At 43.3% G+C, this 24,560-nt stretch overlaps 1 protein-coding gene across 6 annotated transcripts in view; it reads right to left on the bottom strand.

Moving 5' to 3' along the window:
* The window catches only part of kif1aa (kinesin family member 1Aa), a 42,903-nt gene that overhangs the window by 2,227 nt on the left and 16,116 nt on the right, over nucleotides 1-24,560 (bottom strand). Inside the window, exons 13-45 of one of the 6 annotated variants that reach the window (XM_056414595.1) lie at nucleotides 22,096-22,229; nucleotides 21,387-21,466; nucleotides 20,860-20,935; nucleotides 20,187-20,266; nucleotides 19,962-20,068; nucleotides 19,773-19,853; nucleotides 19,506-19,686; nucleotides 17,888-17,960; nucleotides 17,439-17,535; nucleotides 17,198-17,346; nucleotides 16,919-17,097; nucleotides 16,632-16,769; nucleotides 14,520-14,822; nucleotides 12,363-12,481; nucleotides 12,154-12,239; nucleotides 11,926-12,061; nucleotides 10,552-10,711; nucleotides 10,364-10,454; nucleotides 10,158-10,276; nucleotides 10,012-10,067; nucleotides 8,337-8,445; nucleotides 8,143-8,209; nucleotides 7,958-8,042; nucleotides 7,755-7,860; nucleotides 5,956-5,982; nucleotides 3,570-3,684; nucleotides 3,347-3,480; nucleotides 3,196-3,257; nucleotides 2,971-3,116; nucleotides 1,951-2,139; nucleotides 672-743; nucleotides 437-558; nucleotides 84-227 (exon numbers count right to left, since the gene is read on the bottom strand). In XM_056414595.1, the coding sequence (XP_056270570.1) occupies nucleotides 84-227; nucleotides 437-558; nucleotides 672-743; nucleotides 1,951-2,139; nucleotides 2,971-3,116; nucleotides 3,196-3,257; nucleotides 3,347-3,480; nucleotides 3,570-3,684; nucleotides 5,956-5,982; nucleotides 7,755-7,860; nucleotides 7,958-8,042; nucleotides 8,143-8,209; nucleotides 8,337-8,445; nucleotides 10,012-10,067; nucleotides 10,158-10,276; nucleotides 10,364-10,454; nucleotides 10,552-10,711; nucleotides 11,926-12,061; nucleotides 12,154-12,239; nucleotides 12,363-12,481; nucleotides 14,520-14,822; nucleotides 16,632-16,769; nucleotides 16,919-17,097; nucleotides 17,198-17,346; nucleotides 17,439-17,535; nucleotides 17,888-17,960; nucleotides 19,506-19,686; nucleotides 19,773-19,853; nucleotides 19,962-20,068; nucleotides 20,187-20,266; nucleotides 20,860-20,935; nucleotides 21,387-21,466; nucleotides 22,096-22,229 (3,823 nt within the window). The remainder of the gene's footprint in view (nucleotides 1-83; nucleotides 228-436; nucleotides 559-671; nucleotides 744-1,950; nucleotides 2,140-2,970; nucleotides 3,117-3,195; nucleotides 3,258-3,346; nucleotides 3,481-3,569; nucleotides 3,685-5,955; nucleotides 5,983-7,754; nucleotides 7,861-7,957; nucleotides 8,043-8,142; nucleotides 8,210-8,336; nucleotides 8,446-10,011; nucleotides 10,068-10,157; nucleotides 10,277-10,363; nucleotides 10,455-10,551; nucleotides 10,712-11,925; nucleotides 12,062-12,153; nucleotides 12,240-12,362; nucleotides 12,482-14,519; nucleotides 14,823-16,631; nucleotides 16,770-16,918; nucleotides 17,098-17,197; nucleotides 17,347-17,438; nucleotides 17,536-17,887; nucleotides 17,961-19,505; nucleotides 19,687-19,772; nucleotides 19,854-19,961; nucleotides 20,069-20,186; nucleotides 20,267-20,859; nucleotides 20,936-21,386; nucleotides 21,467-22,095; nucleotides 22,230-24,560) is intronic. The other 5 variants (XM_056414597.1, XM_056414598.1, XM_056414599.1 and 2 more) reach the window with 5 other exon arrangements.

Here is a 24,560-nt window from a genome sequence, read left to right as displayed (position 1 = left end):
AAGAGTTCAAACGTCACCGCATGTGAAACCAAGAAATATGTTTCCACAGCACTAAATGATGAGAGTCACTGGGGCAGGCTCACCTCACTCTAATCTCCTGGATGTCAGGGAAAAATCTGCGGATGCGTGGTTTGGTTTCAGAGGCCCCGTTGATGGACTTCTTGGCCTCTGGGTCCTGCTGCGCGTCAGGACTGGGGCTGACAGCACGAGAGCGAGGCATCGGGGGTCTAAGTTACAGAAACAAGATCTCTATGAGCCCTCGTCACACAGCAGCTAGCTTCACCGTATGCAACCAAAGCGATGAGTCACATCGACACCGTGTTATCACACGACAGAACATTTTATTCAAAAGAAGAAGAAAGAAAGAGCTTCAATGGCTACCAAGGACGACAATTGTTAAGCAAACATAATCATCCAAATGCATCGTGGCACTGACCTGAGTTCAGCGTCCCCATAGCAACCCTCAACCAGCGAAGGGCATGTTGACGAGGGAGTGATTGTGTTGAGAGCGGAGATCGAAACGGAGTCTCTTAGCATTGTGACGGACATCTCCGAAATCTACAACACACATAAATGCACGCTCGCTCAACTGTGAGGAACCAATCGACGGACATTAAATCAGATTTTCTTTCTTTTCATGTGTGGGTTTGAAATGGGAGGTTGAGAACTACCTTGCTCTCACTGGCGCTGATGCACACGTGGCTGTATTCTCGGTTGAAGGAGTGAGTCAGCAGGCGCAAACACTGTAAAAAACATAGGAGCTTCAAATGTATTCTACAGGCACATACAAGCAGAGGCAAATCACATCTGTAATATCATAAAAGGGCTCTCTGTCGATTTGACATAAATGCATATACATCGAGGTATATTCAGCAAAGACTTGACAGATTAAAGACAAACAGGACAAACTCTGATCCGACAACCAAACAATTAAGACCACACAGTAAACTCCCCAGTGCTAAAAATTCAGTGTCAACATATATTGACTCTTTCAGAGTTATTACAACACTAGCTAGAGTAAATAGCCCCCAGTGTTGGTGTAAATATTCAGAGTTAAACATGTTTGGGTAAAATATAAAGTGTTAAAGTGAATTGACTGTCAGAGTCATTACAACTAGAACAAGAGTAAAAACCCAGTGTTGGTGACAACGTTCACGGTTATTCTGGAAAGCTCCGCCTCCTCCTTCTCCTTTCAAATTGAGTTTCATCACGTGTTTTAATTCTAGAAAGAATTTCTCCAAATCCCTGTTTTATATCAAATGTTGATATTTCAGCAGAAGCAACATTTTAGAATAACTCTATACTGACTTCAACTTAAACTGGAGCTGTTTTTGTGTCTTAAAATATCAAATTGCAGATGGCTAAAGCTACACAGTCAAATTAAAGAGTACATTAACTCTAAGCCAGTAAACATATGGTTCCTATCTACAGAGTGTTAAAGAGCCACTGTGGGTCAGTCGTTAGCAGGTCTGTCTTTCAATCAGAGGGGTTCAATCCCCGCCCTGGTTGATGTGTCCTTGAGCAAGACACTTAACCCTGAGTAGTTTACCTGTCGAGTAGCTGTTTCTACGGTGTATGAATGTAACATGATTGTAAGTCGCTTTGGATAGAATTGTCAGCTAAATGAAATGTAAAGTAACACTCAACATAGTGATAACATTTCAGAGTTAATGCAACTAAGAGTTATTTTCCTACACTGAGAAGTATAGAAATTATTTATATTTGACACTCGGACTAGTGTTAATCAAGGTTAACACTTCTCAGTGTAGTGTAGAGTAAAATAATAACTCTAACAGAGTTGCGTTAAATCTGAAATGTTAACACAGGGACCATATGTTCACTAGCTGAGGGTAAAATGTACTCTTTAAGTGTTAAATTGACACTGGCAATTTTATTGTGTACGCTTCAATCAACCGAAAACTCAGTGTCCACGAAGTGATGATGGCTGACCTTTGCAGCGAGCTCCCTCTGTCGCTCAGTGGTGATTTCAGAGCTGGAGCTGACCTCCTGCTCGACCTCGGGGGGCTGGTGAGACTCGCTGAGCTCCTCGGTGATGCAGGACTGCAGCGCCTCCTGGCCCATAAGCATGGTCGACTCCAGCTTCTCCCTCAGGAGCAGGTAATGTTTGGTCTTCTCCACCTGAGAGACAAATCACATCAACATCGTTGACAATGTCCATAGTGAAACTTAAAGAAAGTTGTCTGCAAGCAACTTTTGGAAAACTGTTTATTTGACAAATTGCAGTCTGGTTTCCATCAGATGCAAAGCTGCTTTAAAAACCTTAAATGATTATATTATATTATATAGTTTGAGGAAGTGGGTTGGGAAATCTGGTACTGTAGAACTCTTCTAATCGTAACATATTTGTATGCATTGATGACACTAAGGGGTCCCTAAAGGATGTATCCTGGGTCCTACCTTGTTTTCCCTTCACGCGCTACCTTATCCATCAGTTTGTTCTGTGTCTCTTATCATCGCTACACCAATGATATCTGGTTTTATGCATTTTTGAAACCGTGGCTCCATTCCATATTTGTTTTAAGATAATTAATTAATGTCTATTAGTTTTCTGCAGTTACAAAACTGAAGTTCTTGTCTTGATATTTTTCATCTGCACTTAAGTGTATTATATTCTTAGCTGTGCTTTAAAAACATCTTATGTGAGATATTCAGTCTAATTAAGAAGCATTGCAATATGAAGAACTGTAGCACAATAAATGTAAAAAAACAGTATTTAAATAAGATTATAGAAGTTATCTTACATACTTTGGACTTTTCCTTAAATAACCTTAACATGTTGTTCTTTTAAAGGATGAATTATATTCACATCATATATATATATATCAAGTCACAAAATCTTTCTTTACCTAAAACCATAAAGAAGCTGGTAACGGCAGCATAACCACAGCTGGACTACCTGGTTACTACAAGTAGCTCGTGCTATAAAAGGAAAGTAACTAATGCCCTCACATCTTGGAGGAGGCTGAGTTTCTCCAGCTCCCACTGATGGTCCAGAATGAGGCTGTCACTACGGGGCCTCCACCCGGCCAGGTTCTCCTCCCCACGGACGTAGGCCACGGAGGTGTCCAGCACTCGCCTTCGTCTCCTCTGCATACCTGGAGGGGTTAGGTGCAGGGTTAAAAAGGTCGCAGAGGCGAGCTGAACGCAAAATGGCGACTGTGTCCCGACTCTCACCTGGGCTTCCTGCATCTGCCAGGTTACACAGGCTGACCTCATAAACTCCAGTTACACGGTTTCTATGGGAAGAAGAAGACAGAGCTCTTCATCAACATAGAACACACAGGAGGTGCACAATGTGTTCCAGGGTCTGAAGTTTTGAACTCACCCATCTGCCGCTCTCAGGCTTCCAGTTCCAAAAAGGTTGCGGATAGAGCGCGTGGCCGAGAGCTTTGTGTCTCGAGAGTAAAACACCATGCAGATATCTTTTGTTATGATTGCGGGCTGGGTGCAGTTCTCCATCTGCAAGGAATGTGAGAGAAAGCATTTCTGACATTGATCCTCTGGAGTAATTCACACATCACTCGTGAACGCAAGGCACTGTGCTGTACCTCCAAGTAGGCCGAGAGGGTCATGTAGATCTTCTCCCCGTAAGGAGTGACTCGGTTTAGTAGCAGCGAGTTGTGCATGGAGCTGTCCCAGGCGGCCTCGAAGCGGTAGAAAGTCCTGAGGTAGTTAGAGGGACAAAGGTTAGCCAAGAAAATTAATCAGGAGTCAACAATTAAGTCCTGAGTTCTACCTGAACAATAAATTAGCAGTCAGAGCTAAACCCATGCTAAAGCCTGTAAACTTAGCAACAGAGATGTTAACATTAAAAATACAGAAAGTGGACTAAAATCTGATTTGTTACACTAACAACACAATATTATGATTATGGTATTTTATTTTTAAACTATCAATTAACTATTATCTTTTTACAGAATGCAAACATTGCAGGAAGTATTCCTTAACTGTGAGTACAACAAAAGTGCCAATGAGATCCTTCTGCATGCAACAGGCTGGCTGAGATGATGCTCGGCTTTGTACAAACACTACAGAGAAGCAAAGAGAGCTGAGATGACTCTTAGCATAGAAAAATGAAAGGGGAGAGGGGGATGAGAGACAGCCAGATGAAAGGGACAGGGCACTGAAATACCTATGGTCAACTCCCAAGGAAATGCTGTGAGAAAGAAATCAGCAAAAGAGCAGAAAGTGAGAGACCTGGCTTGCGTGGCTAGGGTGGTGGTCTTTGTTTCACACGGTTGTCTCATTATGTAAAATACTGCCACGGATGGTACAGCTCACCCACGAGAGAGCTGAGCCATCCCTGGGAAGGATCGACTGGATGCAATCTCACATCCTGCCCTGTCATAGAACAGCTCAAATAACCGCGCATGGCTGCTCCCCGAGTGGAAAAAAACAATACTGCTTTCTGTTACGCCTCTGATTTACTCCATACGTTAATGTACACGATTCCCCCAGCCCCCCTATTTCCCTCGAGGGGAAACAATCACACACTGAAAGCAGTTATTTCTCTGGCCTGAATCCCAGTACAGCCTTGACTTAAAAAAAAAAAAGATAATCCAAGCATGAATTGTAAAAGGAAACTAATGTTTCTGTAAGCCGTAAAAATCTGGCTGAATGGACTCTTCATGAGGTTCAGATGTTGGGCCCGCTGGCTTTGGACTGAGGTGACCTTGTAGCAAAGTGAACAATATGTCACCCTGAAGAAAGCAAACAGCAATGAACTGAGTTGACTCTGTAGTCAGGAGAACTCACTGCTGTTCTGTGTGGAAAAAAGGGGATTCAGTGTAGAGATGGCCTGCTTTTTAAGTAATTATCAAATGCGCTAACTCACTCGCGTGCACACGCGCACTTCTTTCCCAGTAGTAGGAAAGTGTTCGCTTACACTACAAGGGAGCAATTTCCTCTTTGCACTGCACCAACATGTGCTTCGCTGCGTTTTTACTACCTCCTAAAAACACAGGAGCCAGGATTGAAGTCATGCTGCTGGCGTAACTTATGAGGGCCCGTTTGTTTCTGGCGTTTGGCAGAGTTCCGCTGAGGTACCAGATTCTGAAATCTTCACAACATCACCGCAATTCTGAGCAAAGTGCTACTGGTGAGGTAATGGTTTAGTGGATTACATTTTAATGGCTGCATTTTAACAGCGCGCCAGAGCGGGAACTGTAAATGATGTGATCCATATTACAGGGTGGACTGCCGGTGTTCCTGTTAATAATCTGGAGCTGTGATAGGAAATACTCGTTCTCTATTGGGATTAGATTAGATGAAAAGCATATCCATGGATTCACAATATTACTTCACTGCAATACGAAAATAACATTCAGAGTAAGGCAAGCGGCAAATAAGCAGCCGTTTCTGAATTTCCTTGCTCAGACCGGACGCATCTCAATGAAACTGTGCTGTAATAGTGGATCACTTACACCCTCTACTGGCAAGTACTAATACCTCTCAGCCATGCTGAATTTCTTCAAGACCAACACTAATGGGAGCACAATCATGTCAGATGTGACTTTTAAATTAAATCTCTGGAGATTCAACAGCTGAAAACAATGTGGAATCAGTGTGTTACTGGCCCCATGAGACCTCCGGCAGAGACACCGCCAAGGACAGTCCACGTGAAGCAGAGCGAGCCATGCAGACCCTGTTCCACCGTGAACCACAGCCTGATAACAGCTTGACACACACACACACACACACACACACACACACACAGCCAGTGCAGCAAGACAACCAGGGACATGCAGAGCCACCTCCCTTCTCGCTTCTCATTAAGGGGAGACAACAAAGAGGCAGGGATGAATTGCTGACAGCGATGAAAAGGAGGAGAGAGGGCAAAAAGGGTAAAGTGGGAATGACAGGGCGCACAGGACGTTAAAGAGATGAGGTGTCTGTGTAACTTAAGAGCAGGAGAAGAGAGACAAAATAATATACCTAGGCATGTCCGAATCAAGAAACTGTCTGCAAAAGCAAAAAACAACAACATTCTGTTAGTGGACTGCAGGGAGAGAAATGTTAGCATCCATATATACCTTGGTGCGACTGAGCAGAGACCACACTTGACCACAACCGGACCCGGTGCTGAGCCCTCAAGCCATAAGTCTTGGCTGCCGAGGCAGCAACAGGACAAATGCTGAGGGCTGAACAACCGTAAGGGCCCAGCACCGCGGTCAAAGAAAGGCCGGTCGAGCGGGGCCGCTGGACAGTGCTGCGCGGTGGCTTTAGATTAAAACTCAGTGAACCCAGGTCTGGGGGATGGCGGTTGCTGGTGTTGTTTGGCTTTTTGTTGGGAAAGCAGAGGCATTAAGCAATGAGCCGAAAAAAACAGAGGGTCATAAAAAAAACCTAAGTTGATTGTCAAAAATACTTTTGCAATTTTTGGGTATTAGTATAATTTGGGGATAAAAGACATTAATATACAAATTTAAACTGATATGTCCCCATGAACCACTGTAAATACACCATATGACATATGCTACTACTTTATATGCATGTTGATGGGAAGTGATTTTGGATGTTAAATGAAAAGCCAGTGAAGAGTTAATAGGGATTTGTTATGCCAGTAATGACTGCATTTCTTAAATAAACATGCTATCTATAGATATGTATACATAACATATGATACAGGTAGTCTTTATAAGTCTGAAAAGAAACCTACTGCCCCCTACTGGTTAGCCGCAGAGCAGCATACACACTTTACCAATATTTAAGTACTTTGGACCAAGGACCATCTTTTTTTTAGTCACAAGGAGCTCACTTTTTTTTTTTTTTTTTTTTTTTTTTAAATTAGACATTACATTTTTCAGTGCATGATAAACAGAGATTGTTTTTTCTTTGTAATCTTCAGTTAATCATGGGATTTAATAAAGTGATGAAGGAATGTATAACCGACTTATGGTCTCACATTGAATCCAAATACAGAGAGTCAATGTTTATTAGTGATTCTACACTGCGCACGGATACATGCTGCTAGAGTTAGAAAGACATGCATTTAAATGTGTCATTGTTGGTGTGCAGCTGCATTAGACTTGTTTATTCAGCAGTGAGCTATAGTCAATCAAGGGTGCTTTGTTCAAATGTGGGGCTCTTTGGAGTCGACAAGCAGGTTCAGCTTTAGTGGTGAGTGGCTCTAATCATTGCTGAGAGATGAGACGGGTTAGAGGTGAGGTGGTAAAACATGGTGAGATGCAACGTGTCGGCACAATGATGGCAATCTAACAAACAAAAAGCACAGATAAGCACCAGCCAGGGACGCACAGCCATCGCAGACTCAAATGTGGCAGATAAATTCAATTGACTGCTCTTAGTCTCTTGGGTGTTTGTATGTGTGAGAGTTGGAAAACTATTCTCGTACGGACACAATAATAAAAGATCACAAGAGAACTTGCTGGGGTTTACTTCAACACCTGGGGTTCAATCTTCTGCCATTATTTTGAAGGACAAGTACAGCAGTTTCACTACTATGTGCCATGCATCTGTCTGCACCAGTGCAGGAGCTGCCACAACGATAACAAAATGAGGTCGTCAGATAACACTCTTGTTGAATCATCCATTTGTTTCCAAACTCAGCCAAGCTGCCACAACCTTGTAATAAACAAATAACATATATGTGGGCACTAATACTGAATTCCCATCGACCATATGTATATTGAAATCTAATAAAACCTATTCTAAAAAGTGCTGTCCCAGTGTTTGCAAAGTTCTTTCCATTAAATGTCTCCACCAGTACGTACCGGTCATCCCTCATGGGTCTGACGTAACTAGCAGACAAGATGTTGAGAGAGAGAATATTAGGGTCAATGATGGTTTCATCAGCTTCGGGGGTGTTGCGGAGTCGACCTAGGAAGACACAAGTGCCCCAGTGAGAACAGTTCACGCACGAGGCAACATCACCGTTTGATTTTTCGGGGCAAGAAGAGCTGATAACCAAACTCACCCACAACCAGCTCACGGATATCCTTCCACTCCATGTCACCCCCTGACTCGTGTACAATGGTGACGGTGATTCTCCTCTGGAGGCCCTGTGGTCGTCAAGAGAAGACAGAAAAAGGAGGAGTGGTTATACTCGGTTCAGATCAGATATTCCAAATATCATATCTGCTCACTATGTGATGGACATACCTGGTGCAGCAGGAATGTGCCATGACAAGGCATTCCTCCTCTGTGGTCCACCACTGTAGGGATGTAGCTGGGGAGACAGATGAAAACAAGCTACTGAGTAACAGTGCTGAAGGCATTTGGTGCAACGTTCTACTTTTGACATTGTTTTTATTATCCCTTACAAGTTCAAGGGAAGCTCTACCCAGGATACTTACTCTCCATTGGCCTCCAGCTCACATATCTCAAAGAACACCATGAGATCATATTTGCAGTGGCAGGGTCCTGCCTGAGGGCGAGTCATAGCTGTCAGCTTGGTGGCAGGTACTGTGTTTTTGGGGAGATAAGAAGCGTGTAAGACAGGTTGAGAACAGACTTGTGGGTAACAGCGGAGAGCTGCTCTACACCTACGCGGGAAAGAGAGAGGGAAGAACAAAGGAAATAAGTGATGCAATGAAAGAAAGGAGCCGCTTCATCCTGGAGAACAAGCTCCTTTCCTTCGGCGGATTTATAGGCAACTCCTGCTGTGCTCTCTTAAAAAGGAGAATATCACTAAAGTTCCATGTGTTATTTCAGATTTTTACTTACCAGCTCGGGCTTAGGGAAAAGCGTATGCACAAACTCTTCAAACATTCCTCTCCTTTGACAGTATCGTACTGTTCAGCATTGTTTTGTGAAAATGATTACATCTAGTCTCATTGTTAGTTAACGGCATTCCTCCAATTTAAGGTAGTTTCCCAAAAGAAGTGAGTTGCATGAAAAAGAAAACATTCACATGCAGTTTGGCCATAGCTCGAGCAAACATCATGTATAGTATATTAGAAATATTGTAAGTATTATTTTATACCATGTGTTCTATATTTGAACAAATAAGAACAAATAATGAATACAGTATTGCCTACTTATTGATGTATTGATGTATATTATTATTATTTTTATTATATTATTTTGTTGTATTAATTATTTAGAATAGTTCTTTTGTGGTTTTCTACATCTTTTGCATGTTTTTTTATACGGCTATAACATGTGAATTTCTCCACTGGAAATCAATAAAGTCTTATCGATGTAATAAATACATATTACATTCCCATCTTAAGAGTATTATCTATGGCCAACTACTGCAGCAGAAAGGCACTGTGATCCAGTTCAACAAGAGGGAGAACCGAAAGGAGAATCCAACACGCAGGTTTCACAGTAAACACACAGAGAGCCAATCTATCTGAATCCTGATGCAAGACAACTACCCTTTTATATCAACTAGTTTCATTTTTAAGAAAGACCTTTACACTTGTTAATTATTTGTTATGTTTTGGCACACTCATTTACAGAACGTCAACCCAATAGAAGTCAAGAGTTTAGTATTACGTTTGAGCGGAGTTGCTGCTTGTTGACATAGCAGCCTTTTCCACTTCATAAAAGTAACACGTTGTGCACTCGGAAATAATAGTCAGTTCATTACCTGCTTTGGGAGTAAAGTTTAAAGTCACACCATGACTAACACTTGATATAAAACAGCTTGCAGTCACAGGATTCACTTGGATCCGACATCAAATAACCAACCCGGCTTCTGAGCTTTAATAACTGAACAGATAGAGATGGGCGGAGCTGTCAGCTGAGCTCGCTCGTTTCCTTCCAGTAAGAAGGAAGCAGCCAAGCCAGCGGCAGACAGAGCGTGGTCTGACAACGAGTCCACCAGCACTCCACTGAACACATCTGGGACCAGGTATCGGATCAGGTCCAGCGATTTCTCCCGGTCCGGCGAGGTGTCAGAGTCAACTGCTCATACCCAACAACATGAAGCTATGATGACTTGACTTGCAGGCAGACCAGTACAAAGACAGTACAACATGAATAAATGGAGGATTCAAGCCACTCTGCAAAGAGTTTAGTTACCTGGTTTGGACAGGGGCATCACTCGTGGAAACTGTCTTCTGCAGGGACGTAGCGGACTGGTAATGGAAATAACAATCCCGTCATTTTATGAAAACAACAAACATATACATTTTCTCTGTCTGACGGTAGACTTCATAACCGGGTACCTGATGACGTCTTTACAGAGTGGAAGAAAAGGCTGTTTCTGGTAGTGTCCAAACACCTCAAACACTATTGGCTGAGTCTTGATGTAGTCAACGAAGGATTTAGTGACCTCAACAGCAATCTATAAAAACAACGCAGTCATGTTAAAACACTTCACCTATTCAAACCTCACAGCTCATCATTGTACATCCTGGCAGGTGCTTCTTACATTCTGCACGTGGTAGAAGCCCAGAGGGGGGCCGCGGCCGGTGTTTTTTAGGGGTTCGGTGGAGAAGGCCTCATCGTGGCGGTGGATGAAGCTAAAATCAATTCAAGTTGCATCATTTATATGTGAAACTGTAAAAGAATTATGATAAATAATAAATCTTGACAATAATGAACATAATTAATTTTTACTTGAACTGGCAAAAGATGTCGGCATATTCTGCAGAGATGCTGGAGGCTTGCAGGACGGTCACCCTGAAGGTGAAGACGTCGCCGATCCTCAGGTGCTCAAGGGTTGTCTCAAGCAGGCCGTCCTGACTCTTCTGCGGACTCTCCAGCTCATCTACACCAGCTGTGGGGAAGCGCAAACAAATATAAAAATCAGACACAGGTTGAAGCCGGCATTCTGGGTAGCCGTCAGCCAGGGTATGCACGGTTGTTTGTTGCACCGTAGACACAAATGCACACGCACTGGATGATGTTCTTCTATGATTTAGGGTGCTGACTGAGGCAGATTTGGGCCAAGTTATCACCTGCTCCCAGCGACTGTGGGTTAGCGGTGAGCAGGTCTGTCTTTCATCAAAGGATCAGCGGTTCGATCCCCGCTCACTACTCAATGTGTCCTTGAGCAAGACACTTAACCGAATTCCTCCGCATAGCTGTGTCCCCGGTGTATGATTATAAGTCGCTTTAAAAGCATCAACTTAATGTAATGTTTTATTTCTCCAAGAGTCTTACACAGAAAGAATCAGGCACAAGTCTATTGGACAGGTGTCAGAATTAGACCACTTCTGGACCGAGTTGGCTACTCCACACTAAACCAAACTGCCCCACGGAGGCGAGGCGAGATGGAAGCCAAGCCAACCCAGCAAGGACTTGAGGCTACTCCACTACCCAGCATGCTGCAGGCTGTCTGATGTTTGGGAGCAGTAAAATAAGATGGGTGGATGTCGGTGACTGTTGAGCCCAAATCTACACAGAGACCCAGATCAAGCTGCACGAGACGAGCGGACAGCAGGACCGAGAGCAGGACTCCAGTGGGTCGAGAGGAGGTGGACTCTGTGTTTACATCATGGTGCTTGGTGTTCAAACAGTCAAAGTTGATGGACAATGTTTTTTTCCTCATGTTGAATTGTTTTGTTACAGCCGTTTACAATCAGCATGATATAACTAAAACAATGCACCACAGGATTGTACTACTGTTTTTGTTTTGTTTGTTTTGTGGGCTACAACGGAATTGTGTTGTGCATCCCTGTGTTGACAATACATTATCTTTAAATCCTTGAATATAACCAACATCTTTAAAGGAAGTTATGATGATGAAATCATGTATGGAGACTATTCACCCATTGAATTCCAGAAAACATGCTATATTGTGATATATATATATATATATATATATATATATATATATATATATATATTGTTATCAAGATATGAATAGAACCATATTGCAAGAGAAGACTTTGGCCATGTTGCCCATACCTACTACACACACACACACACACACACACACACACACAAACACACAGAACATGCGTCCACTCACTCATAAAATACGATTACCCGCACATGTGTTATTGTTGACCTCATCAGCTGAGGGCCCCACTTCTGCATTCTGCCCCTCTCCCTCCACGAAACGAAGCTCCTCCTGTGAAACCCCTGTGCGGGACAGTCCTACGGAGCAGGTCTCGGACTGGAACTGCAAAAGAAAGTCGCAAGGCAGACCGGTTGGCAGGTTGGTTTACACAGGTGGATCCTGCCTGGTCAATTTGGGTTCATTTATTTCTCTACCATTTCATATTGCTGATCCTCAAAGGAGATTTTGGCAGTGCCCGACTGCCGCACTCCCGAGCCATAGTCGGGAGCTTCCTCGTCGGCTGGAGGGAAACACAAAGCACCTTCACTTCACTCCCTCAAGAAGTCACACACACGCCTGCCCTTAGTATCCCGCCACACCGCCTCCGTCACAGCAGCCGTGTGGCTGAGGGTGCGAGCCTTACCTGATATGGCTTGCACCGCCACCCGGAGGAAGCCCTTCACTTCGCCCCTCTCGCTGACGATGGCCACGCGGTGGACGAGAGAAACCGGGTACAGCAGGTTACTCAGATAAACAAAAGCCCTGATCCGGAAGCAGAAAAAAGAGAGCGAGAGAGAGAGAGAGGCGGAAACAGATTAGAAACAACTGGTCGCAGGAGGCAGCTCACACTTGATAGAATCTCACTGGACTGGACAACAGAACACACAGCTGCAAAGCAACCAAACAGAAGCTGGGACTGCTCTTGCGACGGCCATGGCTGCCCTTTACTATCGCTTTGCGGGGGCTTTTTTCCCCTCACCATCTACTAAATAATTACATTGTCGGGACGTATGGGTCACATGCAGTAATGCTTAACTTTTGCATTGTACTGATGAAAGCTTGGTGAGGCGAAGGAGCATGTGTGCGTGCGTAAGGGTCAACTTTGAATTATTTAAATGATTGCAAAATAACCAGCTCACTACTCAGTTGGACAGCAGATGATTTCCTCATGAGCAATACATTCCATTCCTAGAATAATGCTGTTGTTTGGATTTTTTTCATTGCTTAATAATTACATGCAACAGCACTAACAAGTGCATCTTGCACATGCCTCAACGTGAAAACACTACACTACATATCAATTGTAGAGAATCAAAATTAGCACTGGAGGCACTTTGTATTTGAATTAGATTTTGAAATACTATGGTCGTGACTTCTGAGGATATAAATAAGGAACAGCTGCACTAGGAATGTTCCTATTTCTTTGTTTCTCAATCTGTAGTTTTTGCTTGATCTTGCAGTCAAGGACCACATTTCCCATGAGACAATAGAGGTAGACATTAAGGGTGTGGCAAGTATCTAAAAAGGGAGTGGCTTATGACAAGATTGGTGAAGTGCAAAGAAGGCATGCTCAGGACAAAACGGGTGAACAAATATGCTTTCAACGTCTCGACTCAAAGGAATCAAAAGCAAATGGAACAGAAATCATCATACAGAACATGGCTCAGCTTGAATAGAAAGTGCCAACAGCGTGATATACTGAATGCTACACCAAAAAAAGAAGAAGAAAAAAGATACAAAACAACGAATGACATCGGAAATCAAAATGCACCTCCTGGGACGAAGTGCTAATTTGTGCAAAAGAGGGACACCAGTTTATCATCTGACGTATTCAAGTAAAAAAATTGACAAAAAAGATCAAAATGAAAAGACTTGTGCTCTGGCATGCCTAAAAGAGACAGCTGCAGTAGAAACCAGCTCTTTCATCTTGAGATTTTGAGTCTTCCATGAACACTACTTTGCGATTTCACATGAATAATTTCCAAACTCTTTCATGCTTATTCAGGCTGGCACAGCGTGGTGAGAAGCTTCTCGTTGTGGGTTCCCGTGTTATGCAAATCCCACCTGAATAGTACTCCATGAGACATGTCAGTGCTCTGTGAATGGTCTTCTTTAAAAGCCACCAGTTTGCTTTTCGCCACACGTAAGTGAAACACACACCTCAAGCAACTGTTGAGCGTCAACTTTGCTTGAATTTCCATGGAAACAAGTGGTATGAACTGAACCACCCCTGGGCTGTAGAATTGTAATATGTGGGAGAAGCTTTTAGCCTACGTTAGTGTGAAGAAACAGTTAGCCAAAAACAAAAACAAAAGAAAAATCAAGCTGCAGTCAAATTTGATGAGATTAAAGATAGAGAGCAAAGGGATAAACCCTGAAGCTCAGAAATGTCTGCTCAGTATTATGTTCATAATCGGTGTTGTTCTCTGACATTTAAGAACATTTATTTCTCAAACATGAGACAACATGACCCTTAAGACAGGGAGCAGAAACTAAAATGGATCGTTGTTCAAGAAGATGAAATTAAGTAAATTCCCTTGTTGGTATTAAAAATCTCCACTGATGCCATCAAACTGAAATGCCCCAACTCCATGTTGATACTACAGCTAAAGGTTACGTGTCCCAACTGGACAGAAACTTTTATATCACACGTCCTCATGCCCACAGGACTTTGAGGACTTTGTGGGAACACTGTTTCTCACGTTCTCTGTGCTGATATCTACCGAGGCAATCAGACCCTGTGTCTCAGCGTGAAAGAGCTAGTTTCCTCCAACCAGCATGCTCCCAAAACCTCACCAACCTTCCCACTACACTGAATAATGGTGAGCGGTCGTAAAAGGGATCCTGGCCTTCGCCGGAGCCTCGGCAGAGCTCTCCCTCATCATCATCATCATCATCATCATCATCCTCCTCCTCCTCCTCCTCTCCCCCGAGCTCCGAGCACGGGTCGTCCAAAAAGATATCATCGTCCAGGTCCTCCAACTCCTCCCCTCGACCCTCCCGCTGCGGGTCAGCCAGCTCAGTAATTTCAGAGTTGGAGAGGGTCGCGGACGGGGTGGGGTCACTCATGCGCTTGCTCATGCATGTGTTGAAAACGGGGTTTCTGGTGCAGCCAGAGACATGGGAACTAGGTTAGAACAGTTGGATAGAAAGCACACACTTGTTCAAATAAGAGGGGCGTATAGAGCACCAGAGATGGACTGGACTACAGGAGAAAACCTGCCTTCCTTTTAAAAGGGATAGCAGATGTTTTTGAGGTGGGGTTGTATGGGGTAGTTATCCATGGTCAGTGGATCCAGACGGGAGTACCAGCACAGGGGCCAAGAAATGTACTGCTGTGGGCAAGGGCAGCATCAAAACCTATGTTCGACACCTAAAAAATGATCTGTATCAGTTTAAGTGTATGCTGTACACACTCCATCTTACCCTCAGAAAGCCCTTTCTGAATCCATCTATGCTCTCTTCAAGGCCACCAGACTCCTTTGACCCAAACTGTCATTTTACCTCCAGAACGAGGGAGTTTTTGAGTCTACCACTCTGTCGATCGAGGAGTGAATTAGTGTTATGATGTAACTTTAGTGAAACCCAACTACTCAAAGTAACACAAACAAACGGCAGCAGTATAACAGCAACTCCCAACTATCTTTGTCAAAAGGAGTCGTGTGGCTTTGAAGAGACCACAGATAGCTTCAGTTCCCTGTTTAAAAGGGCTGTCTGATGACAAGGTAAAGCTGTGAAAATATTGTCATTATAGCGTACACTTAAACAAATACTTTTGTTTTAGGTGGCTAAAACATGTTTTGCTGCTGCCCCCGTCCACAGCAGCGCCCTGCTTTGCTCCTGTGCTAGTACTCTTGTTAGTTTCACCAAACTGGAGGCGTCTACTTTTAATTTACAGAACTTTCTAAAACACACAATGTATGTGCCTGGTTGTTAGAGTGCATGGTGAAGTTAAAACTCACCGGGAAGAAAAGATTAATACTTTTAGTCCGAAAAAGAAATACATGGGTTAGAGGTGCACTTTAGCCGATTGTGGCCGAGATGAGTATTACAACAACAAAACACAAAATTATCCTTGGAACTTTAAAACAATTTTTTTTAATGAAATATAAAGATAATTGCTGGAAAACTTAATTTCCCATGATTTTTTTTTTTGTTCTTACTCGGCTCTCACTGCTTCTGAAAAAATCTAAATGAGCTAACAGACAACCTATTTTAAGGAGACATGTTTCAGATTAATGCCCAATCATTTGTGCTTGTCTTGCAGGAACTAAATGCCATTAAAGGCTTGATGCTGAATATTATGTAACAGGGCCATGTGACACTGTGTGGGACCTGTTTGTAAGAGAGAGAGAGAGAGAGAGCTTGGCAAATATTGGGAGGCTGTGTGCCAAAATGGGAGAGAAAGAAACAGCAGGCTTTGAGTGGGAGGACTGAAGAAAACGGCAATCTCAAATGTTCCAGATGATTTAAAAAAAAGAAAAAGATGGGTCTGGCATCAACTAGCATTTACTGATAATTTCAATTGGTTGTCAAATCCATCTGTGTTCAGGACTTCATTTATTTACAAAGCACATTCAATTTTGAAAAGTAAAAAATTTATGGTACCGAGTTAAAACCTCTTAGTGAAGAGAAGATATGGCACAAGTTTGTTCATTTAATGAAATCTATTAATTTTAAATATCTGTTGTAATGGAAAGATTTGATGCACAGACTGGGAGTTGGGCTCCAGACTGCTTTGTGCTGTGTCTCAGTCATTTATGGTCCATCAGTTGACCCTAGGCACAATATGTGGTAGCTTACAGCCTCCCATTGTCCCGAATGGAATGTCTAGCCCTGGGCTCTTTCTGTCTTTGGCCTTCCTGCCCTGTCTACATACTGCACAGGGCCAACGGTGATCCTCAGCATTTACCTGCCAACCAGACGGAACCAAGGGAAGCGGTCATAAAAGGGGTCCCTTCCGGTCATCACGTTTTCCCCGTCTTCAGCGGTATTGTTGGGCACATCAGCAGCGCGATCGTACATCTCTCTCATGAGATCCAGCCTCTGCCTGCAAGAAGCAACAACAGTTGCCACATTTAGTGAATATTGTCATTTAATACTTTTTGTCCAATTGATCCCTCACAAATTATTATATTGTACAATAGAAAGTATGTCAGACTTTTTAGAACATTGTTGTGTGAAGACTTTTTCATGTACCTTAGTTTTTGTAATGTCCAATAGTGGGTGGCTCCATTCTTCTGATCCTGCACCTCCACTGCCACAATGGTGCGTGGGAACTGTCGCTTCTCTCTGTCATTGGTCGCCTCTGGGGGCAACAAGTCTGGAGGCAGCGGGGAGTAGAGTGTGTCTGTGAGCAGCACAAACTGGAACTGAACCTGCGGGGGCACAGAACAAGCATCGGTGTGGTCAGAAAGATGCATTATAACATCTATCTGTGGATCTACTGTCAGCTGAAATGATAACAGCATGTTGCACCTTCTTTTTGAGCTCCACGCTGATGGCATTGGCCTCCTTCAGGAAGATGGCATTGCCCCATAACAGGTCACGGAGTGAGGTGAACTGGTAGCACCGCCACTTACGAAAGCTCCACAAAGCCAGCTCTCCTTCCCTCTCTGTCCATTGCACTGGTGTCAACAAGTAGAAAAGAAAGATAAAACGCCATCTTTAGTATGAGTACTAACACAGATATGTCAACGTGTCTACTCATTTTCACTACCTTCCTCCTCTGGCTCTTCCTCTTCCTCTTCTTCAAGGGTTTCTGGGTAGTAACTGTCCACTTGCTTCTGAAGAGCCTCTAGCTTGCTCTCATAATCCTAGACAATTAAATAATGGCGACCCGTGTCAACACAAGACATTTAGGAACAGATATCGGTGAGTAAACTGTTTGGATGAACTGTTGAAATGGACAACCAAATGTCATTTAAAAATACGAGTGAGTTGTTTGTAAAATATGGAAAAATACCTTGAGACTTGTTTTCATTGTATGAGATTTTCTTTTAGCATCTTTATATTTTTTGTATCCTTGTAACTTAAGTACAGTGTGTTTGAAATAAAAAAATTGCCAAAAAACCTCTTTAGATAGTGCTCAAAAGTTTCAGTTGGGTCCAGCTTCCCGTGGCTTCAATGATTAACGACAACAGCACACACAGCTGCTCATTACTGTACCAGTCTTTGCTGCTCCAGAAGGTTGTTGGCTTCCTCTCTTTCTTTGCGATACTGGTCCTCCAACTCCTGCAGTCTGAAGACAAAAAACAAACAATTGTTTGAACAACAACCTGTTAGGATTCCTGTCTGCTCCCAATGTGTGCTCCTCTGTTTTTTTCATCCGTCTGTTTTGTTGTTGAGGTCCATGTGCTCCCTGCACGTGTCCGGTAATCACAGTCAGATGACCCGGTTCTATGTGTTTCCTTTCACATAAACACCCCTGGTCCTGGAACTTCCCTGGCTCAAGGATCATAATCCACAGATCGATTGGGCTGGGGGTAGAATCACCGGATGGAGTTCCGCCTGTCTCAGATTTGCAGCCCCCCGTCAGGCTCTTCCCCCAGCAGACGTGGTACCGATCTTAGCCTCTCCGCTGTGCCCCGGGAACATATGGATTTCCTCATCGGCCCTACGACTGTGCCATAGACCTGCTCCCGGGCGCCCCACTTCCCACGAGCCGACTTTATAATCTCTCCCGGCCAAAACGCGAATCTATTGAAAAATATATAACAGACTCTGTCGCCGCAGGAATCATATGTGCCTCATCTTCATCTGTGCGAGCAGGATTCTTCTTCGTCTCCAAGAAGGACAAGATCCTCCGTCCCGCCTCGATTACAGAGGTTTGAATCAAATCACTATCAAGAATAAATATCCGTTACCTCTTATCTCCTTTGTTTTAGAATCCTTAGCTGGAGCGAAGATATTCCCGAGTCCAGCCTCTCTGGTCACCCCGGCATCCGCTGGACTATAAACTGGCTCCACCGCACCATTTTGGTGGCCATCTCTCGAGGAGGACACCCATTCGTATCGATCATCAACCCGGTCACAGTCAAACTGCAATTGCCTCGCTGCATGAGGATTCGCCCAGTATTTCATGTCTCCCTCAAGCTCGTTGTCTCCAGCCTCCTAAATCCTCCTCCGGATCCCCCTCCACCCCCACGACTCATCGAGGGGGGCCCTGTCTACACGGTCAATCGCCTCCTGGATGTCCGTCGTTGAGGCAGGGGGTGTCAGTATCTGGTGGACTGGGAGGGTTACGGACCTGAGGAGCGGTGCTGGGTGCCTCGATCCCAGATCTATGATCCGGGGCTCATAAGTGATTACCACCGACGGAACCAAGAGGCTCCCGTTGAGGGGGGGTACTGTTAGGATTCCTGTCTGTGAAGAGGTTTCCTGCGTAGTACCACAGAGTACACCGGTTGGAGCCTGTGCCTATCCTTCACTGTGTCGGGCCTCAGGCCTCCACACAGTCGCGCCGTCCTGTCCCTCCAGACTGTGAGAGTTCCGTTGAGTTTCCCTCCCGACTCCTAGAAGTGGAGTGAGTTTGACCCGTTGGACAGTTTGCCTTTGTCGTGTTTGTTTATACTTTGTTTCCTCCTGCTTGTTTATGAATAAAGTCCTTAGCAGGGTTAAATCTGCATTTGGGTCCACCAACTATCCCATATTATAACACAACCGCCCCAAAGGAAACACTACCTTGGTGTTGCCGGTGCAGAATGCCATTTACAGTGCTCTGTGCTGCAAGGTTTCCGTGTCTTATGAATGAATAAATGGCTGACTATTTCCCCGCCCGAAGTACCTTTGCTCCATTTCCTGTTTCATGTCGATGCCCTGTTTGTCCAGTAGCTCCCTCTGGGCGAAAGCCCAGTCCACAGGCTCAACGGGGGTTTCTGCACATGGCGTCCTCTCCCTCTCGGCCCGGGCCTGCACAGGGTGGTTGAACCGGAACACGTGGCTCTTCCCCAGGATGATGCGATTTCCTTTAAACGAATAAGAAGTCAAAATGGCATGTTGTTACTAGTTACCATGCATAAGGAGAGGTGAAAGACACAGAGAGCCTACGGACCTGATTTGAGGACAGTGGGCTCGGTCATTCTCTTTCCATTGACATAAGTCTCAGCTCCTTCACACGGCTCCAGGACAACAACTAATTAGAAACAGAGAAGGCAGTTTGAGGCTCCACTTCCTATATGTCAATATCAAAACAGTGACGTACACGATCAAAAGCCTACGGAGCAAGATGAAGGTCGCTTACTTTCTCTTGTTGGCCCAGTCGAACTGGTGAAGGTGCAGTGCTCGTCTTTAATGAAGTGGCCGCTGAGGACTATATCCTGACGACTGCTGGCGTCTACACGACCGACCCTAAAAGAAGAAGTGACGATATGATGTCAGAGCAAATAAATATGGTCCTGATTCGATATGGAAACTGATAATGCATTAAGCACTTCAATCAAGATTGTTAAATGTGACAACATCTAACCTGGTCATCCCGTCTTTAATGTAGTAGAGCAGACACTCAGACATCAGAGGATCCTCGTTGAGATTCACCAGATGAGGTGTCTGAAGCAGAACAAGGAATAATTTACTTACTGTAAAAATGTGGTCAGTAATAATCATAAATCAATCAATCGTTCATTATCCATATGTTATTTTATAACATATGCATACCAGAGAGAAAAGCAATCTTTGAAACAATCAGAAATAGTTAAAGCCATGCAGTCAAATTCATTCCCCACAGCTTCACCGCATGAGTGTCGATGCTAAGTCTGATGTTAAAGAGTTGCACCACCCATCCGCCCTCATGTTTACACCCATTGCTGACTTTGGCGCTGCGAGGAAGTGTTTGAAGTGTCTAATGAAGTAGATTTTAGATAACACTAACAAAAAAAGAGAAACCCTCGACTGATGTGCCTCGACGAGGCTCCTGTTGAAGTGAGACTTCAGAGCACTCAAGAGAGGGAGGCAGCTTGAAACACTTCACAGCTACAAACCTCATTGGGGGAAAACAGCCCGACATTGTCGATAAACACAGCCTGGGGCATTCTAGGGCTATCGGAGGGCTTTGGGGTAAATAAACAAGCATTTCAGTGAATAATGTAAATGGTAAGTTTTAGATCACAGAGGAGTTTTGCAGATGCCTCGTGTCTTCTTACCTTCTTGGGAGAGAAGACACCAACTGTGCCGCCATCTTCTCGAATTGCTACACCCATTTCTGCCAGCAAGGCCTCTCTGTGGATGAATACAACACTCGGTGAACAAAGCCCCTGCATGATTTTCTTTCAAGATGCCTTACACAATAATCTAGTTGACATGCTGCACAGTGTAACGTGGTTCATTTTTATCTACACGTGCATACTGCACAAATACTCTATTGTTAATTATTTGCTCAATACTCAAACTATACTTTATTCTTTAAACCTGCTCTTCTTTTGCACCAATTTCTTAATGCAAGACTTTTAAAATGAGTCATTATAGACAGGATTATGAACTATGTTTAAGAATATATTCTATTCAATTAGTATTATAAGTTGTCTTTTTTTTCTCTGTGTGCATAAATTATTGTCTTTGTTCACAAGACAATAAAGAAAATGTATGTGTGTATGTGTATATATATATATATATATATATATGTGTGTGTGTGTGTGTGTGTGTGTGTGTGTATACATATGGTATATCTCACCTTTCCATTCTAATGGCTTCCGTTCGGCGAAGTTTCTCCTCCCAAGTCTCATTGAGTTCAGCAATGATTTTCTCTGTTTCCTGACATTTCCAAAGACAGTGGTAATTAATATGCATCTAGTGTTCTATAGTTTTCCTTCTGCCAAAAAACCCCATGAAAAGACCAAACAAAGAAAAGAACAAAGATGAATTGACGCACTAATAAATATTGTGCGGTGTATTCAAATATGTGTTCTCTTCCTGTGTGCCTCAAAGCTCCAGTGTTGTCTAACAACACATCAATGAGCCACTGGTTAAGATGAACGTGGGCATTGTAGTTTATTTTAAATCATGCATGGTTCTGCCGCCATACTGTAAATACTCACTCAAGCACCAGATCCATGACTGAAAATAGTCCTCAACAAATGCACAATTTACTCCTGTTTGAGTCACCTTGAAAACTGCACTGCGACTGCTTTTGTATCTTTCTCCCGTCATGCCTCTAAATACTCAACGATTGATAATTTAAGTGGAAATAAATGGGCCAATCAGACAATATTGATGAACAAACTAATGCATTGATAGATTTGGCCCTCCCATGAGATGTGCCTGCAATAGCTAAACTCTAGAATATTGGGCATATCCAATATGTACTTGCAGTACTTGTACACTGTGTCAATGCAGAGTGGGGGCTTACAGATGGACAGAACAGCATATTAACCGGGGCTCACCTTCAGCCTCTCGATGGCCTCCTCGCTGCCCGGGCTGAACCTGATGCGGTCATGAAGACTGGCAATGGATCCGGCGCGGCTGGTCAAGGCTGAGAGAGACGGAGAGGGACTCATCCCCGTCATGGTATTAGTCACTGTGGAGAGATCATCTCTTTGATTCACAGCTTGGCCTTTATTGTTATTGTTCTTGTAATTGGATTGGTCTGTCGGGGGTGGGGGCATGGGGTGTGTACAGGAAGTGGGGTCGGGGCAATCGATAACGGGAGGAAGAAGAAAAAAAAGAGAAATACAAACAAATAAGGAGGAGAAGAGAAGGGAGAATAGAAGAAAAGAAAGAAGAGATGTCGCTTTAAACAAATCTAACTCAGAGAGAAATGTAATCTGCTAGTATACAAGCAAGGGCAGGAGCAGCAGCAGAAAGCCCCGTGCAGAGAAATGCAGCAATATTTAAAAAATTCAAGCAGAGCTTCATATGCAGGGACATTCACAAACAAAAATATATTTTTTTTAATTGCCCATTTTTGTTTTTTTGCCAGTTATTTTCAGAAATATAACCTAGAATAAGATAGGGATTATAGTGCTCATTCAAAATCAACGAAAACCAAATGAGTCATTATTTATGAAAAACCTAAATATATGATAAATTCATTGGTGCAGAAACATAATGACTCATTTGTAATTGGGTCATGTTTCCTGCAGGGAAAATCAGGAAGCCTGAACTCTCAATCAGGGTTATTACCTAAAAGCAGCAAGATGCAACGGATGCTCAGTGCACTTCTCTAAAATTAGAAACGTCAAACAAATTACTGAAAGCAGTAATTCATTTCTGTATCACATTTTCTCTATTCCTCAAAAGTAGTCTACCAACAACGCTGATGTTTTCTGTTCAATGTTTTACCCTGGGATTTCTAAGGCTTATGACAGTATCAGAATTTTTTTATTATCAACTCTGCAGCTGCTGCTATGGCAACTACAGAGCAATACATTGGGAAAGTGTATCACACCCATCCATCTGGACAGGCTGTCGCCCGCCAAGATGGATTGCATAATATTGCCTTCCCAGTGCAGTTAATTAAGTCATGAGTTATAGAAGAAGAAAACAAATTATAAAATGAGATCACTTCCTTAAAAGATGCAATATTATGAAAGTGATTATGTTCTCTGTGGCATCACCAATGTCTGCCAACAGGGGGCAATAGAGTCAGATGGACCCTTCCAGGGGAATGGGAAGCTACAGTTTCCAATTGTGAGAAATCATAGGTCGAAGATGAAACATATCTCACTATGGTCCACAATCGTCTCTGCTTTAGTTCATGCACAATTAAGCTTTGTCCTGCCAATGCCACAGATGTGAAGCCAACCACAGATCTTTGCAGTACCATGACACGGCCCAAAAAATACCCCTCCTACTGCAGGCTGCTTGTATTGCATTAGCGTTTATATTTCAGTGCGACTCAAACATATTCTGATCAACGCTTTGTGATATTGTGGTACGTAGGAAAAAATAAGCTACTTTTTACTGTCACATTCAGCGACGGTGATGCTAAAGCTGCCACAAGAGCAAAAGCAATAGCCAGAAGACACACATTTCAAACCCTCTATGTCAGCACCAGACGTTCGATAAGCTGGGAGAAAAGAAGAGAAAGAACGACAGAGAGAGAGAGAGAGAGAGAGAGAGACAGAGACAGAGACAGAGACAAAGACACACACAGCGAAACACGTTGAGATGAAATGTTCATGGACTGACACATCGTCATACACATTTTTTGTGACAAAGGTTGGTGATGTACGGAAACCCTGAGAGGAAAGTGAGGGGTAAAGAAATCTGCTGCTTTATTTTTAAATGTGTTGTTGTAACACTTATTTTGGCCACAAGAAGCTGAAGCACACCACTACACCATGTTCTGAATAGGATTCAAAGTTTTAATTTCACCATGTACTCTAAACACATGGTACATATTTTATATTTTAAGTTATGAATATTAAAATTCAGAAATTAATTTCTGAAAATTAATTTCTGAAAATTTGAAAAATCCTATTTTTTTCCCTCACTTGCTTCTCAGGGCTTCTGTAAAAGATGTGAAGGCCAGAATCGTCAAATTCCTTGTGATTCTAACAAAATAGCTAGATCTTACATTGACTGACACTAATGCAACTCAAGCACCTTTTCCTCACGCTCTGTGCCAGGTAAATGCCCACAATTGTAAACTCCACACCTTTATTACTATTACATGCAAATTGTAGCTATTTTGAAATGCTAGCTCCAGAGGTTACTGCTTGAAACACTGCCCAGAGTTTCCCACCCTGCCACAGCATGGAGGTGTAAACTGCACTGCAACTCCACCTGCAGTCTAAAGAGAACCGGTCGCTGTTCGTCTCCATTCATGTCGTCTTCCCATCGATTTTGCTGCACTAGCTCTTGATTTATTTGGTGTTCTATCAGCACACACAATGAAAATGTTGTG

Source organism: Pseudoliparis swirei, chromosome 5 (assembly GCF_029220125.1).
Source record: "Pseudoliparis swirei isolate HS2019 ecotype Mariana Trench chromosome 5, NWPU_hadal_v1, whole genome shotgun sequence".
Classification (NCBI taxonomy): Eukaryota; Metazoa; Chordata; class Actinopteri; order Perciformes; family Liparidae; genus Pseudoliparis; species Pseudoliparis swirei.
The sequence above is the reverse complement of the archived record's forward strand: the minus strand, read 5'-3'. Positions and strand labels throughout refer to the sequence as shown.